Source organism: Lithobates pipiens, unplaced genomic scaffold (assembly GCF_037356315.1).
Source record: "Lithobates pipiens isolate NorthernLeopardFrog02 unplaced genomic scaffold, aLitPip1_a1.2 Scaffold_28, whole genome shotgun sequence".
Lineage (NCBI taxonomy): Eukaryota > Metazoa > Chordata > Amphibia > Anura > Ranidae > Lithobates > Lithobates pipiens.
In genome coordinates, this window is record NW_027507789.1 from 206,391,075 (window position 1) to 206,414,178 (window position 23,104).

Sequence of the window (23,104 nt, forward strand, 5' to 3'; positions counted from 1 at the left end):
GGTGTCTTTATTCAACCTTACTATGTAATTATGTTGCCATATAGTGAGGGAGAGGAAAGGATACTCTCATGGTGCAGTATTTTGAATCATTTATTTAAAAAGAAGGTTGTATTGCACTTACATCAAAGAAGATAGGAATCAGCATGTTTTGCATTGGAATCACCAGTTAGCGCTCCCCCTGCGTTCCATCTGACTGGAAATGACTTATCTCAAAAACTACCCAATGCTGTTTCGTCAGCCTACGTCTGACGTCTTCAGGGGTTACATCGCAATGGTAACCTCTGAAGACGTCAGACATAGGCCGACGAAATGGCATTGGGCAGTGTTTGAGATACATCAATGTAACCCTTGAAGACGTTAGACACAATCTGACGAAACAGCGTTGGGTAGTGTTTGAGATACGTCATTTACGGTCATGAATCTTCCCGATCTTGAATTTTCCCATATGCGTAATTTGACTCCCTGTAATTAAGGTGAGTGCATAGTGTGTCTGCATGCGGGTGGAGAGGAACCTTTCCTATACACACTGAGGACATTTATTCATGTGTGGGATCTAAACATGGACTTCACAATTTTTATGTATCTTTGTGATTTAAAAGAAGATGTTTTTGTTTATTCACTATGGTAATTTATTATATAAGAGTGTGGTGCCTTTGTTTTTTTTTTACACTTTACAACACGCAGCTCTTTATTGTGATTTATTTATTTGTCTTTTGGTTACTGTTTTGCGTACCTATTGGTTCCTATATTTTCTTGCACACTGTACCTGTCTCCATCCCGAAGCCTCTTAAACTGAGTGACCAGAAGGCACATGAGAGTTGGGCCAACACGGGACCCTGGGATAAGATCCTCCACAATCAGGGCCGGAAATAGATCCACATTTTTGGGCGTTCCGTACAAACTGCAGATCAGTAAGAACATTGATGAGAAAAAGAGATACAAAGTCTTCCAAAAATATATTTTACAATAATGTTATATAACAACAAAAAAGTTCTTGACGCAAACTCCTACTTGGACTGAGTAATAGGTTTGCTTTGCAGCAGGCACCACTAGGAGTTTACACTTACCTTCCCTACCAGCAAAGCTCATCCACAATATCAAGATATGGTGAAACAACTGACCGCACCCAGCTTTCCCCGGTGCAGAGCTCAGAGCAAGACCAACCAATCACCAAGTCAGCATTACAAGAGGAAGAGGGGTGTGTATAACATGTTTAGGCTTTATGATCCTTGACAGCTGCAAAATAATTCCCACAACGGCAGTTCAGAAAAGTAAGTTTTCTTTTCCAGTGGTGCCTGCAGTGGAACCTCTTACTTTGCCTTCTCCAGACTTAGTACAGGTTAACTAGGTATTATTTGTGAACAGGTTAAAGCTCAACTCCAGTCCCACTGGAGATTTAAAAAAAAAAACCTGTGGCTGCAATATTCACCTTCAATCCAGAGTTGTCCCCGTTCTCCACCTAGCTCTCAATGATGCCCAGCATTACTCATACCAGTAGACTAAGAATAGAGAGACAATGCAAGGTATTATGGACTTGCTCACCAGAGGGGGGCATCACCGCAACGCCTGCACTCTGTGTATTGATGCAGAGAGCAGAGCCAATATGGTCATGTCACCTCCACTTTCTGCATCTTTCGGGCCCACAATGAGAAGATGGAGGAAGGTGAGGCACCATGTCACATGACCACCCCGAAAACATTAAAAAAGGCCAAGCATCCTGGAGTTGATCTTATAAAGCCCCGTACACATTAACGGAAATCCCGCCAGAAAAAGACCGATGAGAGCTTTTGGTTGGATATTCTGACCGTGTGTAGGCTCCATTGGACTTTTGCAGTCGGAATCTCTGCCAGCAAAAGATTGAGAGCAGCTTCTCTATTTTTTGCAATGGAAAAAGTTCCAATCGGAAATTCCGATCGTCTGTAGCAATTCTGACGCCCAAAAATTCCTACACATGCTCGAAAACAATTCAATGCATGCTTGGAAGCATTGAATTTCATTTCCTCGACTCGTCGTAGTGTTGTACGTCACCGCGGTTCTTGGCGGTCGAAAGTTCAGAGAACTTGTGTGTGACCGTGTGTATGCAAGCCAAGCTTGAGCGGAATTCCGTCGGAAAAACCATCCAAGATTTTTCAGACGAAAGCTCCGATTGTGTGTACGCGGCATAAGAGTTGACCCTTGTGGTTTACCCTTTACAACTAGACCATTCATAATCTTGATCATGCCTGTTCTCTATCCGGTCACAGTTTAAGTTTTAGTCGTCTTTGACGGTGCCAAAATGCTTTAGAAGCATCTAAATTCACTACATCTACAGCCAATTCTCTGTTTACGCCCTCATAAAATGAAAACAAAATTTAATTAATAACATTGTTCGCTCATAAATCCATGCTGGCTACCACTTATATTATTAATGTCTATTACATACTCTAATGCCGCGTACTCACATTACGTACTCTAATGCTGCCCACTGACAAAGAAATGATCAGTCTATAATTTTAATGGTCGGTTTATATTAACAGCGAGAGACAGAATAACAACAAAAATATCCAGAAAATCGCATTTCAAAAAAGTTATGAATTGATTTGCATTTTAAGGAGTGAAATAAGTATTTGATTCCTTCGAAAAACATGACTTAGTACTTGGTGGCAAAACCCCTTGTTGGTAATCACAGAGTTCAAACATTCTTGTAGTTGGCCACCAGGTTTGCACACATTTTAGAAGGGATTTTGCCCCACTTCTCTTTTGCAGATCCTCTCCAAGTCATTAAAGTTTTGAGGCTGACGTTTGGTAACTCGAACCTCCAGCTCCCTTCACTCCAGGAGCTAGGCCACTCCAGGACCTTAATGTGCATCTGCTTGAGCCACTTCTTTGTTGCCTTGGCCGTGTGTTTTGGGTTATTGTCATGCTGGAAGACCGATCCATGACCCATTTTCAATGCTCTGGCTGAGGGAAGGAGGTTCTCACCCAAGATTTTATGGTACATGGCCCCGTCCATTGTCTCTTTAATGCTGTGAAGTTGTCCTGACCCCTTAGCAGAAAACACCCCCAAGCATAATGTTTCCACCTCCATGTTTGATGGTGGGGATGGTGTTCTTGGGGTCATAGGCAGCATTCCTCCTCCTCCAAACACTGCAAGTTGAGTTGATGCCAAAGAAATTAAAGGAAATGAAGTAGAATTTGGCTCTGTTCAAACCCTGATCTAAATATAATATAATGTGACAGGTGGTAATGGATGGTGACTCAATAAAGCGTGTATAAATGCCCCTAGATATACAACTTGGTGGTCATTAGATGATGCATAGATTCCCAATACCATCTACATAATTAACATAGTTACATAGTTAGTAAGGTTGAATAAAGACACCAGTCCATCCAGTTCAACCTGATTGAGTGTCTACAATTGTCCCTATCCCTGTACATTGTACACACTCACATCGGTCCCTGCTCTCAAGGAGCCCACAATCCAAGGTCCCCATTCATATACTAGGGCCAATTTTTCGACAGAAGCCAATTAACCTACCAGCATGTCTTTGGGGTGTGGGAGGAAACTGAAGTCCCCGGAGGAAGCCCACGCAGGCACAGGGAGATCATGCAAACTCCAGGCAGGTAGTGTCATGTTTGGGATTCGAACTGCTAGCCACTACACCACTGTGCCGCCCCATGAGCATAAACAATAACTGTGATGAAAGTAATAAAAATAAATGTGAAAAATGAACACATATGAATATATAATGATTAATAAAAAATAATAAGTAAATATACCAAATGTGATAAATGTAATAGCAAACGCAATCTAATGCTACAAACCAATTAATCAATGGTGATCTGAAAAAAATATATAGTGCAATTCAATAATCCAAAAATAAATAAATAGGTAAAGTCAATACAAAAATAAAATCAATAAAGTGCTCTTGTGCCAGTGAAGAAACAACACTGATCTAATTCACTTTCCGATAGGTGATCACAGCATGCGTGTTTTATCCATGCTCCTATTGTGGTTGCACTCACCGGAAATTTCCCCCTCCTCCTAGGGTCTGAAACATTCACAGTATATGCCACTGTGTAGCACTCTAGAGACTGTCCCGTCCACGGTGATTTAAAAGTACTCCCATCATGTACCAAATGCCATAAAAAAGAGAGAAATCCCAATAGTATCCCAATAGTGTAATACTGTAACAAACAATTTTATTGCATAAAAGATGTGGAAAGGTACTCACATTCAATTAAACCAGTAAAGCATATAATGCTGACACTACGCCTGTAGCCGGAAGTGATGCAAGGACGTATGCTGACTCCTCCCTACGCGTTTCATCACTCTGATGTTACATAGTCAGGTTGAAAAAAGACAGTCCATCCAGTTCAACCACAAAAAAAATAAAAATAATATCATACAATCCCATATACCCAATTCTATAACCACAGTTGATCCAGAGGAAGGAAAAAAAACCCTGGCAGAGCATCTGGAGCATGATGCTCGATCTTGGTCTCATCTGACACACTTTCACCCAATTCTCTTCTGAATCATTCAGATGTTCATTAGCAAACTTCAGAAGGGTCTGTACATGTGGGAGCTGCAGGATTTCATATTGTGTTACCAATTGTTTTCTTGGTGACTATGGTCCCAGCTGCCTTGAGATCATTGACAAGATTCTCCCATGTAGTTCTGGGCTGATACCTCACCATTCTCATGATCCTTGAAATTCCATGAGGTGAGATCTTGTATGGAGCCCCAGACCGAGGGAGATTGACAATTATTTTGTGTTTCTTTCATTTGCAAAAATTCGCACCAACTGTTGTCTCCCTCTCACCAAGCTGCTTGGTGATGGTCTTGTAGCCCATTCCAGCCTTGTGTAGGTCTACAATCTTGCCCCTGATGTCCTTGGACAGCTCTTTGGTCTTGGCGGAATGATTGGAATCTGATTGAGTGCTTCTGTGGACAGGTGTCTTTTATACAGGTAACAAGCTGAGATTAGGAGCACTCCCTTTAAGAGAGTGCTCCTGATCTCAGCTTGTTACCCTTTTAGAAGACACCTGGGAGCCAGAAATCTTGCTGATTGATAGGGGATCAAATACTTATTTCACTCGTTAAAATGCGAATCAATTTATAACATTTTTGAAATGCGTGTTTTTTTGGATATTTTTGTTGTTATTCTGTTTCTCACTGTTAAAATAAACCTGCTATTAAAATTATAGACTGATGATTTCTTTGTCAGTGGGCAAACGTACAAAATCAACAGGGGATCAATTACTTTTTTCCTCGCTGCATACTTTTCTGAATTTAAAACTGTGCCAGTGTCATCCTCATATTTTCCATCAGCACATCATGGCCATTCATGATAATTTGTATACACAGAGCTAAAAACATATTTCATTGCCTTTTTTACCCTTGATGGGTTTTACTTCCTCTTTATTCCCCTGCAAAGTAAAAGCATAATGCATCGCATACTAGCCCATTATGTGGCACTTACCTGCAAATGAAGCCTGCGATGTCCGAGATGTCCCCGCTTGTGGCCGCATCCATCTTTGCCCGTCTTCCTTCCGGGGGCCACGGTCTCTGGCTTTGTGACTGGGCGGAGCCGCGTGATGTCACTCCTGCGCATGCGTGCAGGAGCCGCCATTAATGGCACACGCTCGGGCCGTTTCTTAACTAAACACGCACCAATGTCAACATTGGCGCACTACAAGGTAAATATCTCCTAAACGGTACATGTTTAAGAGATATTTTCAGTACATATAGGTATGCCTTATTATAGGCTTACCTATATGTAAAAATGTCTCAGGGGGTTTACAACCACTTTAAGTTCTCAGTTTTTGCTCAAACCTGGTATTTTTTCTGATTAATATAAAAACTCTTTAGGGGTATGTATTCACTTTTTTCTATGAATTACTTTTGCACTCCTTGTTAAATTATTTGTAATGCTGAAATGATGAAAATGTTTATTTAATTTTGAGTTTTTTGAGTGACTTACAAAGTGAGCAATACTCAACTTTCCATCTACCTATGCTGCCAAGTGCAACTCTTCTAGGTTGAAAGAATATATAAGAGCTGAGATATTGAAACTATTTATAGCGCCACATCAATTTGTAAATGAAATATTTAGGACGTTTTAATGGGACTTTTAAAACACAAGAACAAATCAAAATATAGAAAAAATATAGAAAAATATTCCAAAGAATAAATCACAGAATACACAAATATATTTGCAAAGCTGATTAGTCTCTACATGTTTCGCCATACAAACTCAGGCTTCTTCAGGAGAACTATTGATATCAAACGTTATGAATATAAATCACTAGAATGAAAAAAAAGACAAAAATCAAACACTTTGAAAAACACAATATGAAATACATCTGACAAATTACAGTTGCGTAGAATATTGTATAGACAAAAATTGGCTTCCGAAGCCGACCTATGTATTCAATGGAAAGTGAAAAAATCCAGAAGTGAATGGATACAAGTGGATCAATTTGATGGTACCATAAACAGAGATAAAATAAATTTCAGAGACAACACGGGAGGTCCATCTAAAGACAATAAAATGGCTATAAATTCATCACTAAATAAAGAAATATATAAACAACCATGTTAATATTGAAAAGGACGCCTACCTCAATTTATCAAATAAAAATGAGGCTAATAATTTCCCGGATAGTACAAGGAGTAGAAAAAAGGTTTAAATGAGAACCTCTATAGATATTGTCGGGGTACCCTTTAAAAATAAAATATCAAAAATTTTGCCTGAAACCAACCAAAATGATATAAACAATTTTGTCTATACAATATTCTACGCAACTGTAATTTGTCAGATGTATTTCATATTGTGTTTTTCAAAGTGTTTGATTTTTGTCTTTTTTTTTTCATTCTAGTGACTATATGCATAACGTCTGATATCAATAGTTCTCCTGAAGAAGCCTGAGTTTGTATGGCGAAACATGTAAAGACTAATCAGCTTTGTAAATATATTTGTGTATTCTGTGATTTATCTTTGGAATATTTATTCTATTTATTTATATTTTTTAATCTATAAAAAAAAAAAATATTTTTAATATATTTTGATTTGTTCTTGCGCTTTAAAAGTCCAATTAAAACGTCAAAATATTTCTTCTAGGTTGAAGTCGAAGTCTGCTCAATGATCTTCTGCATCCAGCTCACTTCCTGGTGTGTCAGATGCCTGGTTTCCCTGCTGTGGTTCCTTTTGCCAACTCCTCCATCTTGCAGTGACGAGGGGCCGGCGGAGGAAACCACAGAGCACAGACACCCCTGGAAGTGTCGAACGCAGAGGATCTTTGAGCAAAGTTCATTCTTCAACCTTAAACAGCTTGGTGATGAGAGCAGCTGTCTTTTCCGGTCAACACCGCTTTTCAACTGTTAAAAATAGTGACCAAGCCCCTCTTGATCAATTGACTTAATTCAGAGGTTTCAACGACTCACCTTCGGAGCTTCTGCCTTACATCCTGGTTCTTGATTTCATTCTTCAGGTCCTCAAAGTCCTGTGCTGAGGTGAGATTGCAGAACATCCTGTAGTCATTGTAGGGTGGAATACCATGGTCCCTGCCACGTTGGATATTGATGGCCGCAAGGTCCAAAGACACAGTATGCACAGCAGCAAAAAGTTTCTCCGTGAGCTCTAGATTGAGTAGTTCTGTGGGGACCCTCATCTTACCAGGCACCCCAAAGAGCCCTCGAAGAATAGGGTCTATCCCCCCCTCCTGGAGCAACCTGAATGGGCTGAAGAAAGCCTTGTGCAGTGGAAGATGGCCTTGTTGGATAGGTTGAAAGGTTTCATTCAGTCGATAGATAATGGGGTTGATCAGGGTGTGCCCAAATCTTAAAGCAGCTGTAGCAAAGGCATTGAAGATTGCGCTGTTGACGTTGGGGTCGTAGCCTTTATACTCCCCCAGCATTCTCATTCCAGGTTCTCCAAGAATTTTTGGAAGCCAATGGTTGAATGTAATGTGCTGCATTTGAGCACCAACAATCTTTCTGGCCTCATGGTAGATCTTATCACTGTTCCAGTGAGGATTAAGCTTCAGTAGATGTTCTGCAATCCGATTATGCTCTCGAAACCATATGGTGTGCATGGCAGTAAGGGCAAGCTGCTCATTAGCTCGATGATCTCCAGCTAGAAAGCACGGGACTGAACTTTCGCTCTCGCCTCGCATGCATTCTGTAGGAGGTCCATGAGCATAAGGCATCATGGGCTTTCCAAAGGTCATCACTCCACCGACTTTCAACAGACCCCTCTGATTTGTCAGATCTCTTAGCTCTAAGGATTCGTGCTCAGAACTCCCGTACACATTGGAGGCATCAATGTAAGCAGTGAGCAGATTGACCTGCTCTCTGTAATAGGCAGAGTCCATAAGAAGAGAGGTCACGCCGCTGCCACAAACTGGGCTGGATCGGGCAAAAAACATGCAGTGTCCATTTTTTAACCGAGGATCCTTCTCAGGCATGCTGATGGGAAAGCATGGAGGGTCATTGGTACACACCTGGCTGCAAGGTGCTCCATCAGAGAATCTGGACATGCCTAGTGCTGGAATGGTCTGGTCTAGATCATGATCCAGAAACTGACCCCACTGCATGAGCATATGTGTGTACTGGGCATCTGGAGTGATGGTCTCTGTGCCAATCATGGTGGTAGACACCAGACGAGGGAGCGGTAAAGGCAGCACACCAGACTCATCTGATGCTCCTCTGGGGTGGTTAAAGCCATTCTGGTAGGCGGGCTTGAGAAGGCGCTGGAAAGCAGTGACAGATGCTCCCCACATTGGATGCCGTAGGTTGTTACATGTACCATCGTAGGTGCGGTAGCGCTGGTGGAAACAAACGTCTGAGCAGTTAGGTGTCCGCCTGTGAGCAGAGCATCCTGAGATGTTGGCAATCATGCTAATGTAGTGTGGGGACACCAGATCCCTGTAGTGATAACCTGTATGGAGTAGAACTGAGAAGGTTATAGTCTCTTAAAACACTAATTTCCCACCCAACCATAATTCTTCTGCACTAACTGAAATACAAAATAAAAGCTGCCCAAATAAAAATAAATTTACAGTTAAATAGTTGGATAGTGGATAGGGTAGGGACAGGGATAGGGATGTTACTGGATACCAGTCTTAGCCTGGACCTCCCTGCAAATTACACTGTAGTTTAGCAATGCAACCTGGTCTAGGACCCACTAGATATTGTATAGGCAAAAGCACACTCATGAGGTCACCCCTGTGCTCCTCCCTCCAGTAATCAGGTTTGCCCAGTTAGATTAACGTTATTGTGAAAGCCCTCTTTGGCTTCCCCGGGTGAGTGCTTTGGTGCATGCTGTTTGGTATACCTCTCTGGAGTTCAGCTTTGACAAGCCGTGGACATTTGGCATGCTAAACACACCCTACAAGCAACATCGCTCTAAATCAGACCATTTCTTTAAAATCATTGACCTACCTGTGCTGTTTAGGTTTTCCGGCAGGCCTTGCTGCACATGTTCCTCTATCAGTTCAAGGGTCCTCTCCAGGATCTCCGCTGCGCGAACAGTTTCAATTGCCTGGGGGTCACGGGGGTAGCGGGACAGTGCAAAGAGATCACTAGGTGACTTTGGTAATCTGTGTAAAGATAATGGTCTCATTTTTGTAGGATGTGCCATAGTGTTCTATTACGACAGCAATGGACAAAAGTTTACGTTAAAGAGGACCTGTACCGTGGAAGCCATGCAAAAAAAAGGTAAGTAGAGAGCCAAAAAAATTGTTATTAGTATTGCCTGTCTTAATGCAGCTGATTTTTTTCCTCATCCTTACTAACTTACCATGGTTTGTTCCATATTACAAATCTGTGGTAGAGGAGTAGTACTCATGAGTAGTAGTACTCATGTGAAAGTGGTCTCCTAGATTGCCAATGGTCTGATAATTAATGAAGGAATAAGAGGCAGCAAGAGAGGAAGGACTGCTCCACAGAAAAGATGAAGCAGGGAGATCCTTGCACTGCGGGTCATTAGATACCGCCACCTCTTCAGCAAGGAGAACAGTGAGCAGCACAGTAGTGGCATCACCCAATATCACTCCAAGTCTGGAGTGCCCAGCAGTCAGGGGCAGCAGTGCCTTAGATCCTAACGCAGTGTGAGGATCTAAGGCGCTGCTGCCCCTGACTGCTGGGCACTCCAGACTTGGAGTGATATTGGGTGATGCCACTACTGTGCTGCTCACTGTTCTCCTTGCTGAAGAGGTGGCGGTATCTAAATGACCTGCAGTGCAATGATGTCCATCTGTGAGGCTGCAGATCAGCAATGCCAAGGCACATTAAGTGCTCTGAATTTTTTTTTAGGAGGAACTCCAGACAAAATGTACATTTTCAGGGTAGTTCTTAAAGGGGCCATTTCTAAATGTTTCATATAAAACAACAAATCACTTTTTGAGTGCAGGCTCATTTTAATATGCCATTGTCACTCAACACAGCATTTCAGGAGACTTGGTTTAAATTTTTGGGGGACCGGGTCACATTAAACTTTACCTTTTCCTTATAACAAGCTTGGAATCAACTATGGCAAATTAAATAACAAAAGTAAAAAAAAAAAAAAAAAACTATAGATAATACATTTTTTTGCGTAAATGAATAATGGAGCGCATAGCATTCTGAAATGCTTGCAGCTATCATTAAGAGGTGATTTATAAAAAGTCTTTTCAAGTGATTTTAGGGTCATGTAAATATCTCACTAGTAGGAGAGAACTTTTGGACATGATAACCAGTTATGAAGCTATGAACATGGGTCTGATTTGCACCTCCAATAAACAGAATTTACACTACAATAACATTTGGCTTGGACTGTTGGAACACCATCTGTTCAGAATTTTATGCTTCATTGCTCAGAGTTCTCCATTCCTATAAACAAATGGGGAACTTTGTTTTTTCTTTCTTTTGCATAAAAACCTCTCTCAGAGCCAATTTGCATTGGGTTGTCCAATTCCCCTTTTGAGATTAAAAACCCTCCATTGTCGATGTTTTAAAGGTTGTTCTAACTGCAGGTTTTATTGCAGCCCATCAATGTTGTACCTGCCAATATACAGTGCATCCGGAACGTATTCACAGAGCTTCACTTTTTCCACATTACACATTACACCCTTATTCCAAAATGGATTAAATTCATTATTTTCCTCAAAATTCTACAAACAATACCCCATGAAATCTTTGCAAATTTATTAAAAATAAAAAAATCCCATGTACATAAGTATTTACAGACTTTACTGTGACACTCAAAATTGATGTCAGATATATCCAGTTTCCACTGAGATCATCATCCTTGAGATGTTTCTACAACTTGATTGGAGTCCACATGTGGTAAATTCAGATGATTGGACAGGATTTGGAAAGGCACACACCTGTCTATATAAGGTCCCACAGTTAACAGCACAAGCCAAGCCATGAAGTCCAAGGATGAAGAAATAGAGATTTGGATGGCCGCACTCCAATATAAAAGGCCTTTACTGTAGAAAATCAAATTCCATAAATAGCAGAGGTACAGGTACCAAAGGAGCTGACATATTTCACACCCTTACTGGTACTTAGTCATAACTAGGGTGGGAAACGCGTCAACTGCTTTTGTATCTGTACCTCTGCTATTTTTAGAATTCAATGCACTAGAATAAAGGCATTTTGTGCGCCCGTCCTAATCTCTCTTTCTTCACCATTATGTGTGCTGAGCTGGCACCCTTCGCCTTCCATGCAAGGAGGGTGCAATCACAAGACCACCACCTGGAGAGGTAAACCTTTCTTTCATGAAGTCCAAGGAATTGTCTATAGACCTCCGAGACAGGATTGTATGGAGGCACAGAACTGGGGAAGGGTACAGAAACATTTCTGTCCCAATATGCACAGTGGCCTCCATCATCTGTAAATGGAAGAAGTTTTGGAACCACCAGGACTCTTCCTAGAGTGGGCCTTCCGACCAAACTGAGCGATCGGGGGAGAAGGGCTTTAGTCAGAGAGGTGAGCAAGAACCCGATGGTCACTCTGACAAAACTCCAGCATTTCTCTGTAGATAGAAGAGAACCTTTCAGAAGAACAACCATCTCTGCAGCACTCCACCAATCAGGCCTGTATGGTAGAGTGGCCAGACAGAAGCCACTTCTCAGTAAAAGACACACGACAGCCCACCTGGAATTTTCCAAAAGGCACCTGAAGGACTCTCAGACCAAAGAAACAAAATTCTCTGGTCTGATAAAACAAAGATTGAACTCTTTGGGCTGAATGGCAAGCGTCATGTCTGGAGGAAACCAGGCACCGCTCATCACCTGGCCAATACCATCCCTACAGTGAAGCATGGTGGTGGTAGCATCATGCTTTGGGGATGTTTTTCAGCGTCAGGAACTGGGAGACTAGTCAGAATCGAGGGGAAGGTGAATGCAGCAATGCACAGAGACATCCTTGATGAAAACCTGCTCCAGAGCGCTTGACCTTAAACTGGGGCGAAGGTTCATCTTCCAACAGGACAGCGACCCTAAGCACACAGCCAAGATAACAAACAAGTGGCTACAGGACAACTCAATGAGTGTCCTTGAGTGGCCCAGCCAGAGCCCAGACTTGAACCCAATTGTACATCCTTGGAGAGATCTGAAAATGGCTGTGCACCGACCCTCCCCATCCAACCTGATGGAGCTTGAGAGGTCTTACAAAGAAGAATGAGAGAAACTGCCCAAACATAGGTGTGCCAAGCTTGTAGCATCATACTCAACAAGACTTGAGGTTGTAATTGGTGCCAAAGGAGCTTCAACAAAGTATTGAGCAAAGGCTGTGATACTTATGTACATGGAGTTTTTTTCGTTTTTTATTTTTAATAAATTTGCAAAAAAACGAATTTCTTTCACGTTGTCCTTATGGGGTATTGTTTGTAGAATTTTTAGGAAAATAATGAATTTAATCCATTTTAGAATAAGGCCATACCATAACAAAATGTGGAAAAAGTGATGAGCTGTGAACACTTTCCGGATGCACTTTCTCACTTCTATATAACTTGTATAATATTGTTCTAAATTTACACTAATTATATATTGGGCTGAACAATAAATAGGTGTCATCAATTTGGTCACTTTACCTTTTGAACTGATTTAAATGAAAGAGATCAAACAGCCACATACTGTATAATGGTTGCACACGTGATGAAAAGACCTGCCCAGGAAAGACTAAATCTTCCATACCTAAATAGTGCACAAAGCCAATGAACTGGTGCCTAAAAGTGTATTCTGGTATGATCGCTCCAATGCTGAGCAGTTATAAGTAATCGTTCCCCTGCAGAACAGTTATGAGCGATCCCTCCCCCACTGAGCGGTTATGAGGGATCCCTCCCCCACTGAGCGGTTATGAGGGATCCCTCTACTGCTGAGCAGTTATGAGTGATCCTTCCCCCACTGAGCAGTTATGAGCGATCCCTCCCCCACTGAGCAGTTATGAGCGATCCCTCCCCCACTGAGCAGTTATGAGTGATCCTTCCACCACTGAGCAGTTATGAGTGATCCCTCCACCACTGAGCAGTTATGAGTGATCCTTCCCCCACTAAGCAGTTATGAGTGATCCTTCCCCCACTAAGCAGTTATGAGTGATCCTTCCCCCACTAAGCAGTTATGAGTGATCCTTCCCCCACTAAGCAGTTATGAGTGATCCTTCCCCCACTAAGCAGTTATGAGTGATACTTCCCCCACTAAGCAGTTATGAGTGATCCTTCCCCACTGAGCAGTTATGAGTGATCCTTCCTCCACTGAGCAGTTATGAGTGATCCTTCCCCCACTAAGCAGTTATGAGTGATCCTTCCCCCACTTAGCAGTTATGATTGATCCTTCCCCCACTGAGCAGTTATGAGTGATCCTTCCCCCACTGAGCAGTTATGAGTGATCCTTCCCCCACTGAGCAGTTATGAGTGATCCTTCCCCCGCTGAGCAGTTATGAGTGATCCTTCCCCCACTAAGTAGTTATGAGTGATCCTTCCCCCACTAAGCAGTTATGAGTGATCCTTCCCCCCACTTAGCAGTTATGAGTGATCCCTCCACCACTGAGCAGTTATGAGTGATCCTTCCCCCACTGAGCAGTTATGAGTGATCCTTCCACCACTGAGCAGTTATGAGGGATCCCTCCACCACTGAGCAGTTATGAGTGATCCTTCCCCCACTAAGCAGTTATGAGTGATCCTTCCCCCACTAAGCAGTTATGAGTGATCCTTCCCCCACTTAGCAGTTATGAGCGATCCCTCCACCACTGAGCAGTTATGAGCGATCCTTCCCCCACTAAGCAGTTATGAGTGATCCTTCCCCCACTGAGCAGTTATGAGGGATCCCTCCCCCGCTGAGCAGTTAAAAGAGTTGTAAAGGCAGATTTTTTTTTTATCTTAATGCATTCTATACATTGAGATAAAAAACCTTCTGTGTGCTGCAGCCTCCCCAGCACCTCCTAATTACTTACCTGAGCCCCTTCTCTCTGCAGCGTTGTCCACGAGTGTCTTAGCTGTCCCAGACACTCCTCCTGATTGGCTGAGACACAGCAGTGGTGCCACTGGTTCTTGCAGCTGTCAATCAAAATCAGTCAGCCAATCAGGGGAGAGAGAGGGCGGGCCGGGGCTGCACGTCTGAATGGATACACGGAGCCCTGACAGGGCTCGGGTGCCCCCTATAGAAAGCTGCTTGCTGAGGGGGCACCCTCCAGAAGGAGGGGCCAGGAGAGCAGAAGAGGGACCTGAGAAGAGGAGGATCCGGGCTGCTCTGTGCAAATTCAACTGCACAGAGGAGGTAAGTATAACATGTTTGTTATTTTAAAAAAAATTAAAACTAGCCTTTACAATCATTTTAAGAGGGATCTCTCCCCCGCTGAGCAGTTATGAGTAATCCCAACACTCCTGAGCAGTTACGAAAGATCCATCCCATGCTAAACAGTTCTGAGTGATTCTTCTCCCGCTGAGCAGCTATGAGTGATTCCTCCCCTGCTGAGCAGTTAGGAATAATCCTTTCCCTGCTTAGCAGTTATGAGTGATCCCTCCCATGCTGAGCAGCTATGCGTGATCCCTCCACTGCTGAACCGTTATGAGTGAATCCTCTTCAGCGTAGATATGAGTGATCCATCCTGCACTGAGCAGCTAATAGTGATCCCTTCCCTGCTGAACAGTTATTTAGGATATCTCCCCCACTGAGCTGTTACAAATGATCCCTCCCCCTGTTGCACAGTTATGAACAGTTACCAGTGAATATCTCCCTGCTGAGCAGTTACAACTCATCCCTCCCCTGCAGAGCAGTTACAATTCATCCCTCCCCTGCAGAGCAGTTACAATTCATCCCTCCCCTGCAGAGCAGTTACAATTCATCCCTCCCCTGCAGAGCAGTTACAATTCATCCCTCCCCTGCAGAGCAGTTACAATTCATCCCTCCCCTGCAGAGCAGTTACAACTCATCCCTCCCCTGCAGAGCAGTTACAATTCATCCCTCCCCTGCAGAGCAGTTACAATTCATCCTTCCCCTGCTGAGCAGTTACAGGCAACTCTTCTCCTATTGAGCAGCTACATTTGATCCCCCCCAATGAGCAGTTTAAAGCATTTCCTTCCCTGAGCGGTCACAAGTAGTCCCTCCATTACTAACACAAATGATCCCACCCCCCCACCCCCTTCCCTGAGCAGGAACAAAAGACTGTCCATCCCCCAAGGAGCAAGCATCTGCAGGAATAAACACTAATCAAGGTGTCAGAAATAAAAGCTCTCTTGTGCTGTATTACTCCATCTCAGATCAAGCCCAATATTGTCATAACCGACTGTCGTTGAGTCTGACGGGTTGCTGTGGGGTAACACTGACAGTTCCTATTTTTGACACAGCACTGGTGCTTGCACAAGGAAGGGCTTCTTACCTACGGGGCAGCCACCTGTACCAGTGAGACTCCTCACCTGCTGAACAGGTATCTGTGAGTGGCGTTGAAGCTGCTGTTGACACTTTGGATGGCTTCTCGCAAGGACATCTCCACAAAGGCGTCCCCGAGTCGTGCCGTATCTGGGGAGATGCAGATAATCAGTCGCAGTCGTCATCCTTTGCACAGGATGAATATACAAAAGACAATGGCACAATGGGGGCACAATGGGGGTCGATTTACCAAAACTGGAGAGTGCAAAATCTGGTGCAGCTCTGCATGGTAGCCAATCGGCTTCTAACTTCAGCTTATTTAATTAAGCTTTGACATTAAAAACCTGGAAGCTGATTGGTTTCTGTGAAGAGATGCACCACACTTTGCACTCTCCTGTTTTAGTAAATCAACCCCTTTGTGTATTTCAGAGTCCCTATGACCACAGAACTTTGTGCTCATTTGCATGGCTCTGTATATCTCAAAGAAGAACATAAAACTTGAGATAGGAAACAGCTGGCTTTGGCCTAGGTTGCCTGCTCACAGAGCGTACTTACCTTGTGGCTGCACATACAGCAAGACCGGCACAGAGCTGACCCTCATAGAGCTGGTGGCATGACAATGATACCGCCCACTATCCTTTATCACAGCCCTCTGGATATAGAGAGCCCCTGATTCAAGAACAGTGTGTCGCCCATCATTTGGCAGTTCTTCTCCTAATGACACAAAAACAGATATAGATGAATGTAAAACAACCGATACTGCGGATCATTCAGCGACAAACGGAAACATTCAATTCTTTGGCAACCAATCACGTTTCAGCTTCAGTTCCATAACTTAACTGGAATTTTTTATCCACGTACACACGATCGGATTTTCCGACAACAAATGTTCAATGGAAGATTCATCGGACATTTTGTGTAGGCTCCATGGGACTTTTTTTGTCGGAATTTCCGACAACAAAAATTTGAGATCTGGCTCTCACATTTTCAAACAACAAAATCCGTTGTCGGAAATTCCGATCGTGTGTACACAATTTCCGACGCACACAATATTCCACGTTCCATGCTCGGAATCAAGCAGAAGAGCCGCATTGGCCATTGAACTTAATTTTTCCCGGCTCGTCGTACGTGTTGTACATCACCGCGTTCTTGACGATCAGAATTTCCGACAACATTTCTGCGACCGTGTGTATGCAAGACGAGTTTGAGCCAACATCCGTCGGAAAAAAAAATCCCACGGATTTCGTTGTCGGAATGTCCGATTGTGTGTACACGCCATTACTATGTAACTATACATAGGGTGTTATTTACTGAAGGAAAATCCACTTTGTACTGAAAGTGCACTTGGAAGTAAAGTCGCTGTAGATCCGAGAGGGAAGTGCATGGAAAATAAAAAACAGCATTTTAGCTTGCACATGATTGGATGGAAAAATCTGCAGAGCTTCCCCTCATTTCAGATCTACCCCTTAGATTGAGAGCGACTGCACTTCCAAGTGCACTTGCAGCGCAAAGTGGATTTGCCTTTCGTAAATAACCCCCACTATCTATTAGTACTGCTTGGACCTTGAAAAAGGGGGTACACCCCTAAAGCTTGTCCTGAAAATGTGGGTGGTCGTGCAAATAAAAAAGCATCACAAACGGTACATAATTATTGTTGTTGCAAGTGCACCGATAAGACTACGATGACCTCTGGCCACTATTAGATGAGCGAAGAAAAGATGAAGACATCAGGCTCTAACAGTCCATACAAAGCTTTTCAGTTCAAGTCTTTTAAGGACATCGGAAGCTGTCACGCATTTGCCCCCCCACAGAGAGCTGGCATTTGTACAGGGTTTGGCAGAGAACTCCACCAATCGGCAATCAGCTGAGCCGGGCTCTCTGCCAAATCTGGCGGCATAATAATCAGAGGAATTATCACATGACTACGGAGGCAACTAAGGTTATAGAGGATCTGCACACGATCAGGACTCCCTACTGTTCACATGAGGGCCAAATCATACAGGACAATACAACTTCATGTCATTTATTGTCAGCCCTAAAACCTTCATGCAAAAAGCTAACAGATACAAGATTTTGGCTTTGGAAACCATTGTACCCAAGCAGGGCCATCTTTAATGTAGGTTGGACCCTGGGCAAAAATTTTCTTGCCCCCCCCCCCCATGCAATTTCACTCTCCACCTGCTCTGAGACATACAATAAATAGCAGCTAGACTTAAAATCAGTTTACTGTATCAGATCAGGCAGAAATTGTGATTGGTTGCCAGAGGTTACAGTATATCATTACTGCTTACTGACTGGTTGCTAGAGGTTACAGCACACATTACGGCTCACTGATTAGTTGCTAAAGGTTACAGCAAATTATTTCTGCTTGTTAATTGGTTGCTAGAGATTACTGTGCAGTAATACTGCTCACTGATTGGTTGCTAGAGGTTACAGCACATTATCTCTTCACTGCAGGAGAGCATGATATACATATGACTGCCGCATTTATTTACATATCAATGCTGTTGGCTGCAGCTATTTACTTAGTAGTGCTGCCGCTATTTACATATGAATGCCGGTTATTTACATGTAAACACAGGTCTGCAGGTGAGTCATCTGTACACAACAATAGGGCAGAGCTGGGCAGCATTAGTACCAGCACTTCACACTGAGATATTGGGACACAGCACAGGACTAAACCTTCAAGGGATGGGGGAATTTAAACTGGGATAGTTGGCAAGTATGAGACAGCTGCATTGGGCCCCACAACAATGACATGACCTGGGGCATCTGCCCCTTTTGCCCTGCCTTAAAGAAGGCCCTGTACCCAAATCAAACTAAAATTACGGGTGGAAATTTAATTTTTTTCATTAGATCGCAAAATACCGAACAATACAGTTTAAATCAATAAAAGATGGCTAAGTTCAGATCATTTGAATCTAAATGTATCACAAATTATTACATGTATTGCTACCTTAAATGGGAATTAAAATTAGACAAAATGTACCCTTGCAGTGAGCTCCCACAACCCCCCACCCCCAACCCAAAGGTTAATACAGAACGCTGGGGAAAAAATTGCACTGCATGGGTTACCTGCTTGTTTTCTCTTCGGGTGAACACAGAGCTTATACTCACCCGATCCTTCAATCCTCCTGCAAACGGTGCTCCCCCACGTCCAGTGGTGGACTGTTCCTGCCGTCCTCACTTCCAGAGGCAGTCTATGGGCGTGATGACATCATGAACAGTGCAATGCACAAGACCGCAGGGGGGGCAGGAGAAACAGGAACTGGTCTTAGGCTTGGAGGATTGGTGAATTAGGTGAGTATATCTCTTGACTTTCTAATCCCCTAGACTAGGGTTCTCCAAACGTTATATACAAAGGGCCAGTTTATTGTCCTTCAGACTTTGAGGGGCTGGACTGTGGACAGTAACATTAGACAATGCCCTGGCATCAATGGGAATAAACAATGCCCCATTGTTTGTATTTGAGGGAGGAATATTTCCTTGTTGTTGGCGTCATGGGAAGGAATAGTGCATCGTCATTGGCACACCTCCCAACTTTTGAGATGGGAATGAGGGACACCTATCAGCAAAAGTATTCAGGCATAAGGCACACCCCTTGCCACACCCCCTTAAAGGAGAATTGTACAAAAAACAAGATTGGTTGAACCCACAAGTGCTTTTTTTTTTTACCACTACTATTCCTTTATATTGGCTTTTGGAATTTACAAATGCAGCAATTTGGAAATCAGATGAAAGGTTTAGTGCTGAAAAACACTTTTTGATAGATAAAAAGTGCATTTTATATACATTTTTATTGATCAGACCAAAATGAGGGACAAATGAGGAGAAATGAGGGACAGAGGGACAGAGGCTCCAAATCAGGGACAGTCCCTGTTATTGGTGTCAGTGGGTGGAATAGTGCCCTATTGTTGCTGGTATCACCGACAGTACTTATGCCCCATAGTTGGTGTCAGTGAAAGGAATACTGCACCAAGGACTGGATAAAGTCGAGCAATAGGCCATGTGGTCATCAGGCCGCAGTTTGGAGACCACTGCCCTAGAAAAAAACAAGCAAGTAAAAAAAAATATTCCCGGAGTTCTGTTTTAAAGTAGTTGTAAACCCTTACAACACACTTTTTGCTACAAGTAAGCCTATAATTAGGCTTACCTGTAGCTACCTTGGATATCTTCTAAATATGCACTGTTTAGGAGATATCCCCTGTATTTGCATGTGCCAACGTCATTGGCTCACGTGCACTGAAGAAAACTGAAGCAATGGCAGTACGTGCCGTTGCTTCAGTTAGACTGAGTGATGCCATCGCGGCTCCGGCCAATCACAGCTGTGATTGGCCGGAGCCCAGGATACGCGGAAGTAACTCTGGGAGTGATGTCGCCGGCCAGAGTGGTGAACGAGGACCGTTGCGGAGGCTTCGATCTAAGGTAAGTAATGCATAATGAGCTAGTATGTTATGCATACTAGCTCATTATGCCTTTGTCTTGCAGGTTTTTTATTTCTTTTACTTATTTTTTCGGGGTTTACAACCACTTTAAATGCTTGTTTCGTTTAGGGGTGCAGGGATATGATGTAAAACGTACCTAATTTTTGGATCCGGTAGGCTCTTTCAATCCATGCAATTGATTCAATGCTGCTGCCTCCCTAAGGCACCCTCAGCTGCGGTCGCATTGCTTGCCTCCTTCACGCTCAATGCAGGGCCCCATTGCCAATTTAATAGACCCACCCCAGAAATGTAAAGACTGTTCTGGTCCATGCTCTTCAGGAGAAGGTTAAAATAACCAAGGCAGTGAAGGTGAGGGTCTTACCATCTTTAGTCCACGTTATGACCGGAGCTGGTTGCCCATTGGCAGAACAAAGAAATTCGACATCTCGTCCTTCAGTCACTGTCTGGTCTCTGGGAACCACAGAGAACTTCTGAGGATCTGAAAGTGAAGTGAAGAAATCGGAGGACAGAAAACACATAGCAAAACCATTTAGAAGAAGACCGGATGGGCTCTGTGACTTTGACACGCAGAGCTAGTCCCAATAGACTGGAATATCTCTTCAGATCAATATTGTAATCAATATATTTGCTGTATGGCGTTGTATTTTCTCACCTTGTATGATGATGGACGCAGAAGCCTGGACGCTGCCCTCGCTGTTGCTGGCGTGACACTGATAGAGCCCCTGGTCCGTGGCGGTGAGGTTCTGAATGTACAGACCTCCAGAACTTGTGATGGTAAAGCGCCCGTTATTGGGAATCGCTTCCCCATTTTCCGTGGTCCATGTAATTTTCGGCTGGGGGTCCCCAGAGACGCCGCACTCCAGGGTGATGCTTCCATCTACAAGAGCTTCCGTGGTTTGTGGATGGATTATAAACACCGGCTTGGCTGAGGAGGCAAAAAGATTTGACTAAGAACCTTCGATGACAGAGCAGTCAGCGGCCTACAGATCACATTGAGAATGAAAATATACTGTCCGTGTTTTATAAAGCGTAGTGCTTGGGCAGCAAAGCTGGCTATACACCTCATATTCCCACTGTATAACCTTGTTTTGATTCATGACCAACCATATACAGACTGGATAAAAACGGGGGACATTGTTAAATTATAGGGGAGCTTCAACCCACCCATGAGCTTTACATTCTACATGCCACTTACCTTTGTAGATCCTATATGCAGGATAAATATACTCACAAACTCAGCAAATCCTGAATTGTCTTTTTTTCCCCTGCTACACCTCCCATCTTGCATCTTCCATTATTGTGAGCATCCCAGGCTTAGTCCGTAGGGTTCAATATTGAGTTACCTACCCTTTGCAGCTATAACAGCTTCAACTCTTCTGGGAAGGCCGTCCACAAGGTTTAGGGGTGTCTATGGGAATGTTTGACTATTCTTCCAGAAGAGCATTTGTGAGGTCAAGCACTGGTGTGGACAAGAAGGCCTGGCTCAAAGTCTCCACTCTAATTCATCCCAAAAGAGTTCTATCGGGTTGAGGTCAGGACTCGCTCATCCATGTCTTTATGGACCATTCTTTGTGCAGTGGTGCGCAGTCATGTTGGAACAGGAAGGGACCATCCCCAAACTGTTCCCACAAAGTTGGGAGTATGATTGTCCAAAATGTCTTGGTATGCTGACGCATTAAGAGTTTCCTTCACTGGAACTAAGGGGACAAGCCCAACCCATGAAAAACAACCCCACACACCATAATCCCCCCTCCACCAAATGATTTGGACCAGTGCACAAAGCAAGGTCCAAAAAGACATGGATGAGGGAGTTTTGGCTCGAGGAATTTGATTTCAACCCGACAGAACACCTTTGGGATGAATTAGAGCTGAGACTACAAGCCAGGCCTTCTCATCTAACATCAGTGCCTGCCCTAACAAATGCGCTTCTGAAAGAATAGTCAAACATTCCCATAGACACACTCCTAAACCTTGTGGACGGCCTTCCCAGAAGAGTTGAAATGTTATAGCTGCAAAGGGTGGGCCAACTCAATACTGAACCTACGGACTAAGACTGGGATGCCCTTAACTTTCATGTGCGTGGTAAATATGGTGTCCCAATACTTTTGGTAATATAGTGTGTGTATATATATATATATCACAGGAGGCTGCGGGTGGCCCATATGTGTTATCCTTACCAAGGCAAGTAACTTCGAAAAGAGGGAGGGGAGCACTAAAATAAATGGCCCATCAGATTGTACAATCTCCTTTTTACAGTGAAGGAGAAAGTATTTGATCCCCTGCTGATTTTGTATGTTTGCCCACTGACAAAGAAATGATCAGTCTATAATTGTAATGGTAAGTTTATTTTAACAGGGAGAGACAGAATAACAAGAAGAATATCCTGAAAAACGCATTTAAAAAAAATTATAAATTGATTTGCATTTTAATGAGTGAAATAATTATTTGACCCCTTCGCAAAACATGACTTGACATGGCGGCAAAACCCTTGTTGGCAGTCACAGAGGTCAGACGGTTCTTGTAGTTGGCCACCAGGTTTGCACACATCTCAGGAGGGATTTTGTCCCGCTCCTCTTTACAGATCTACAAGTCATTAAGGTTTCGAGGCTGACATTTGGTAACTCGAACCTTCAGCTCCCTCCACATATTTTCTATGGGATAAAGATTTGGAGACTGAATAGGCCACTCCAGGACCTTAATCTGCTTCTTCTTGAGCCACTCCTTTGTTGCCTTGGCTGTGTGTTTTGGGTCATTGTCATGCTGGAAGACTCATCCACGACCCATTTTCAATGCCCTGGCTACGGGAAATTAGGTTCTTACCC

At 43.3% G+C, this 23,104-nt stretch overlaps 1 protein-coding gene across 1 annotated transcript in view; it reads right to left on the reverse strand.

Annotated features, from left to right (window-relative positions):
* The window catches only part of LOC143936060 (peroxidasin homolog), a 93,193-nt gene that overhangs the window by 29,007 nt on the left and 41,082 nt on the right, over positions 1 to 23,104 (reverse strand). Inside the window, exons 10-16 of the mRNA XM_077460369.1 lie at positions 20,935 to 21,207; positions 20,644 to 20,760; positions 16,393 to 16,551; positions 15,885 to 15,987; positions 9,428 to 9,585; positions 7,430 to 8,924; positions 767 to 901 (exon numbers count right to left, since the gene is read on the reverse strand). Coding sequence (XP_077316495.1) covers positions 767 to 901; positions 7,430 to 8,924; positions 9,428 to 9,585; positions 15,885 to 15,987; positions 16,393 to 16,551; positions 20,644 to 20,760; positions 20,935 to 21,207 — 2,440 coding nt within the window. The remainder of the gene's footprint in view (positions 1 to 766; positions 902 to 7,429; positions 8,925 to 9,427; positions 9,586 to 15,884; positions 15,988 to 16,392; positions 16,552 to 20,643; positions 20,761 to 20,934; positions 21,208 to 23,104) is intronic.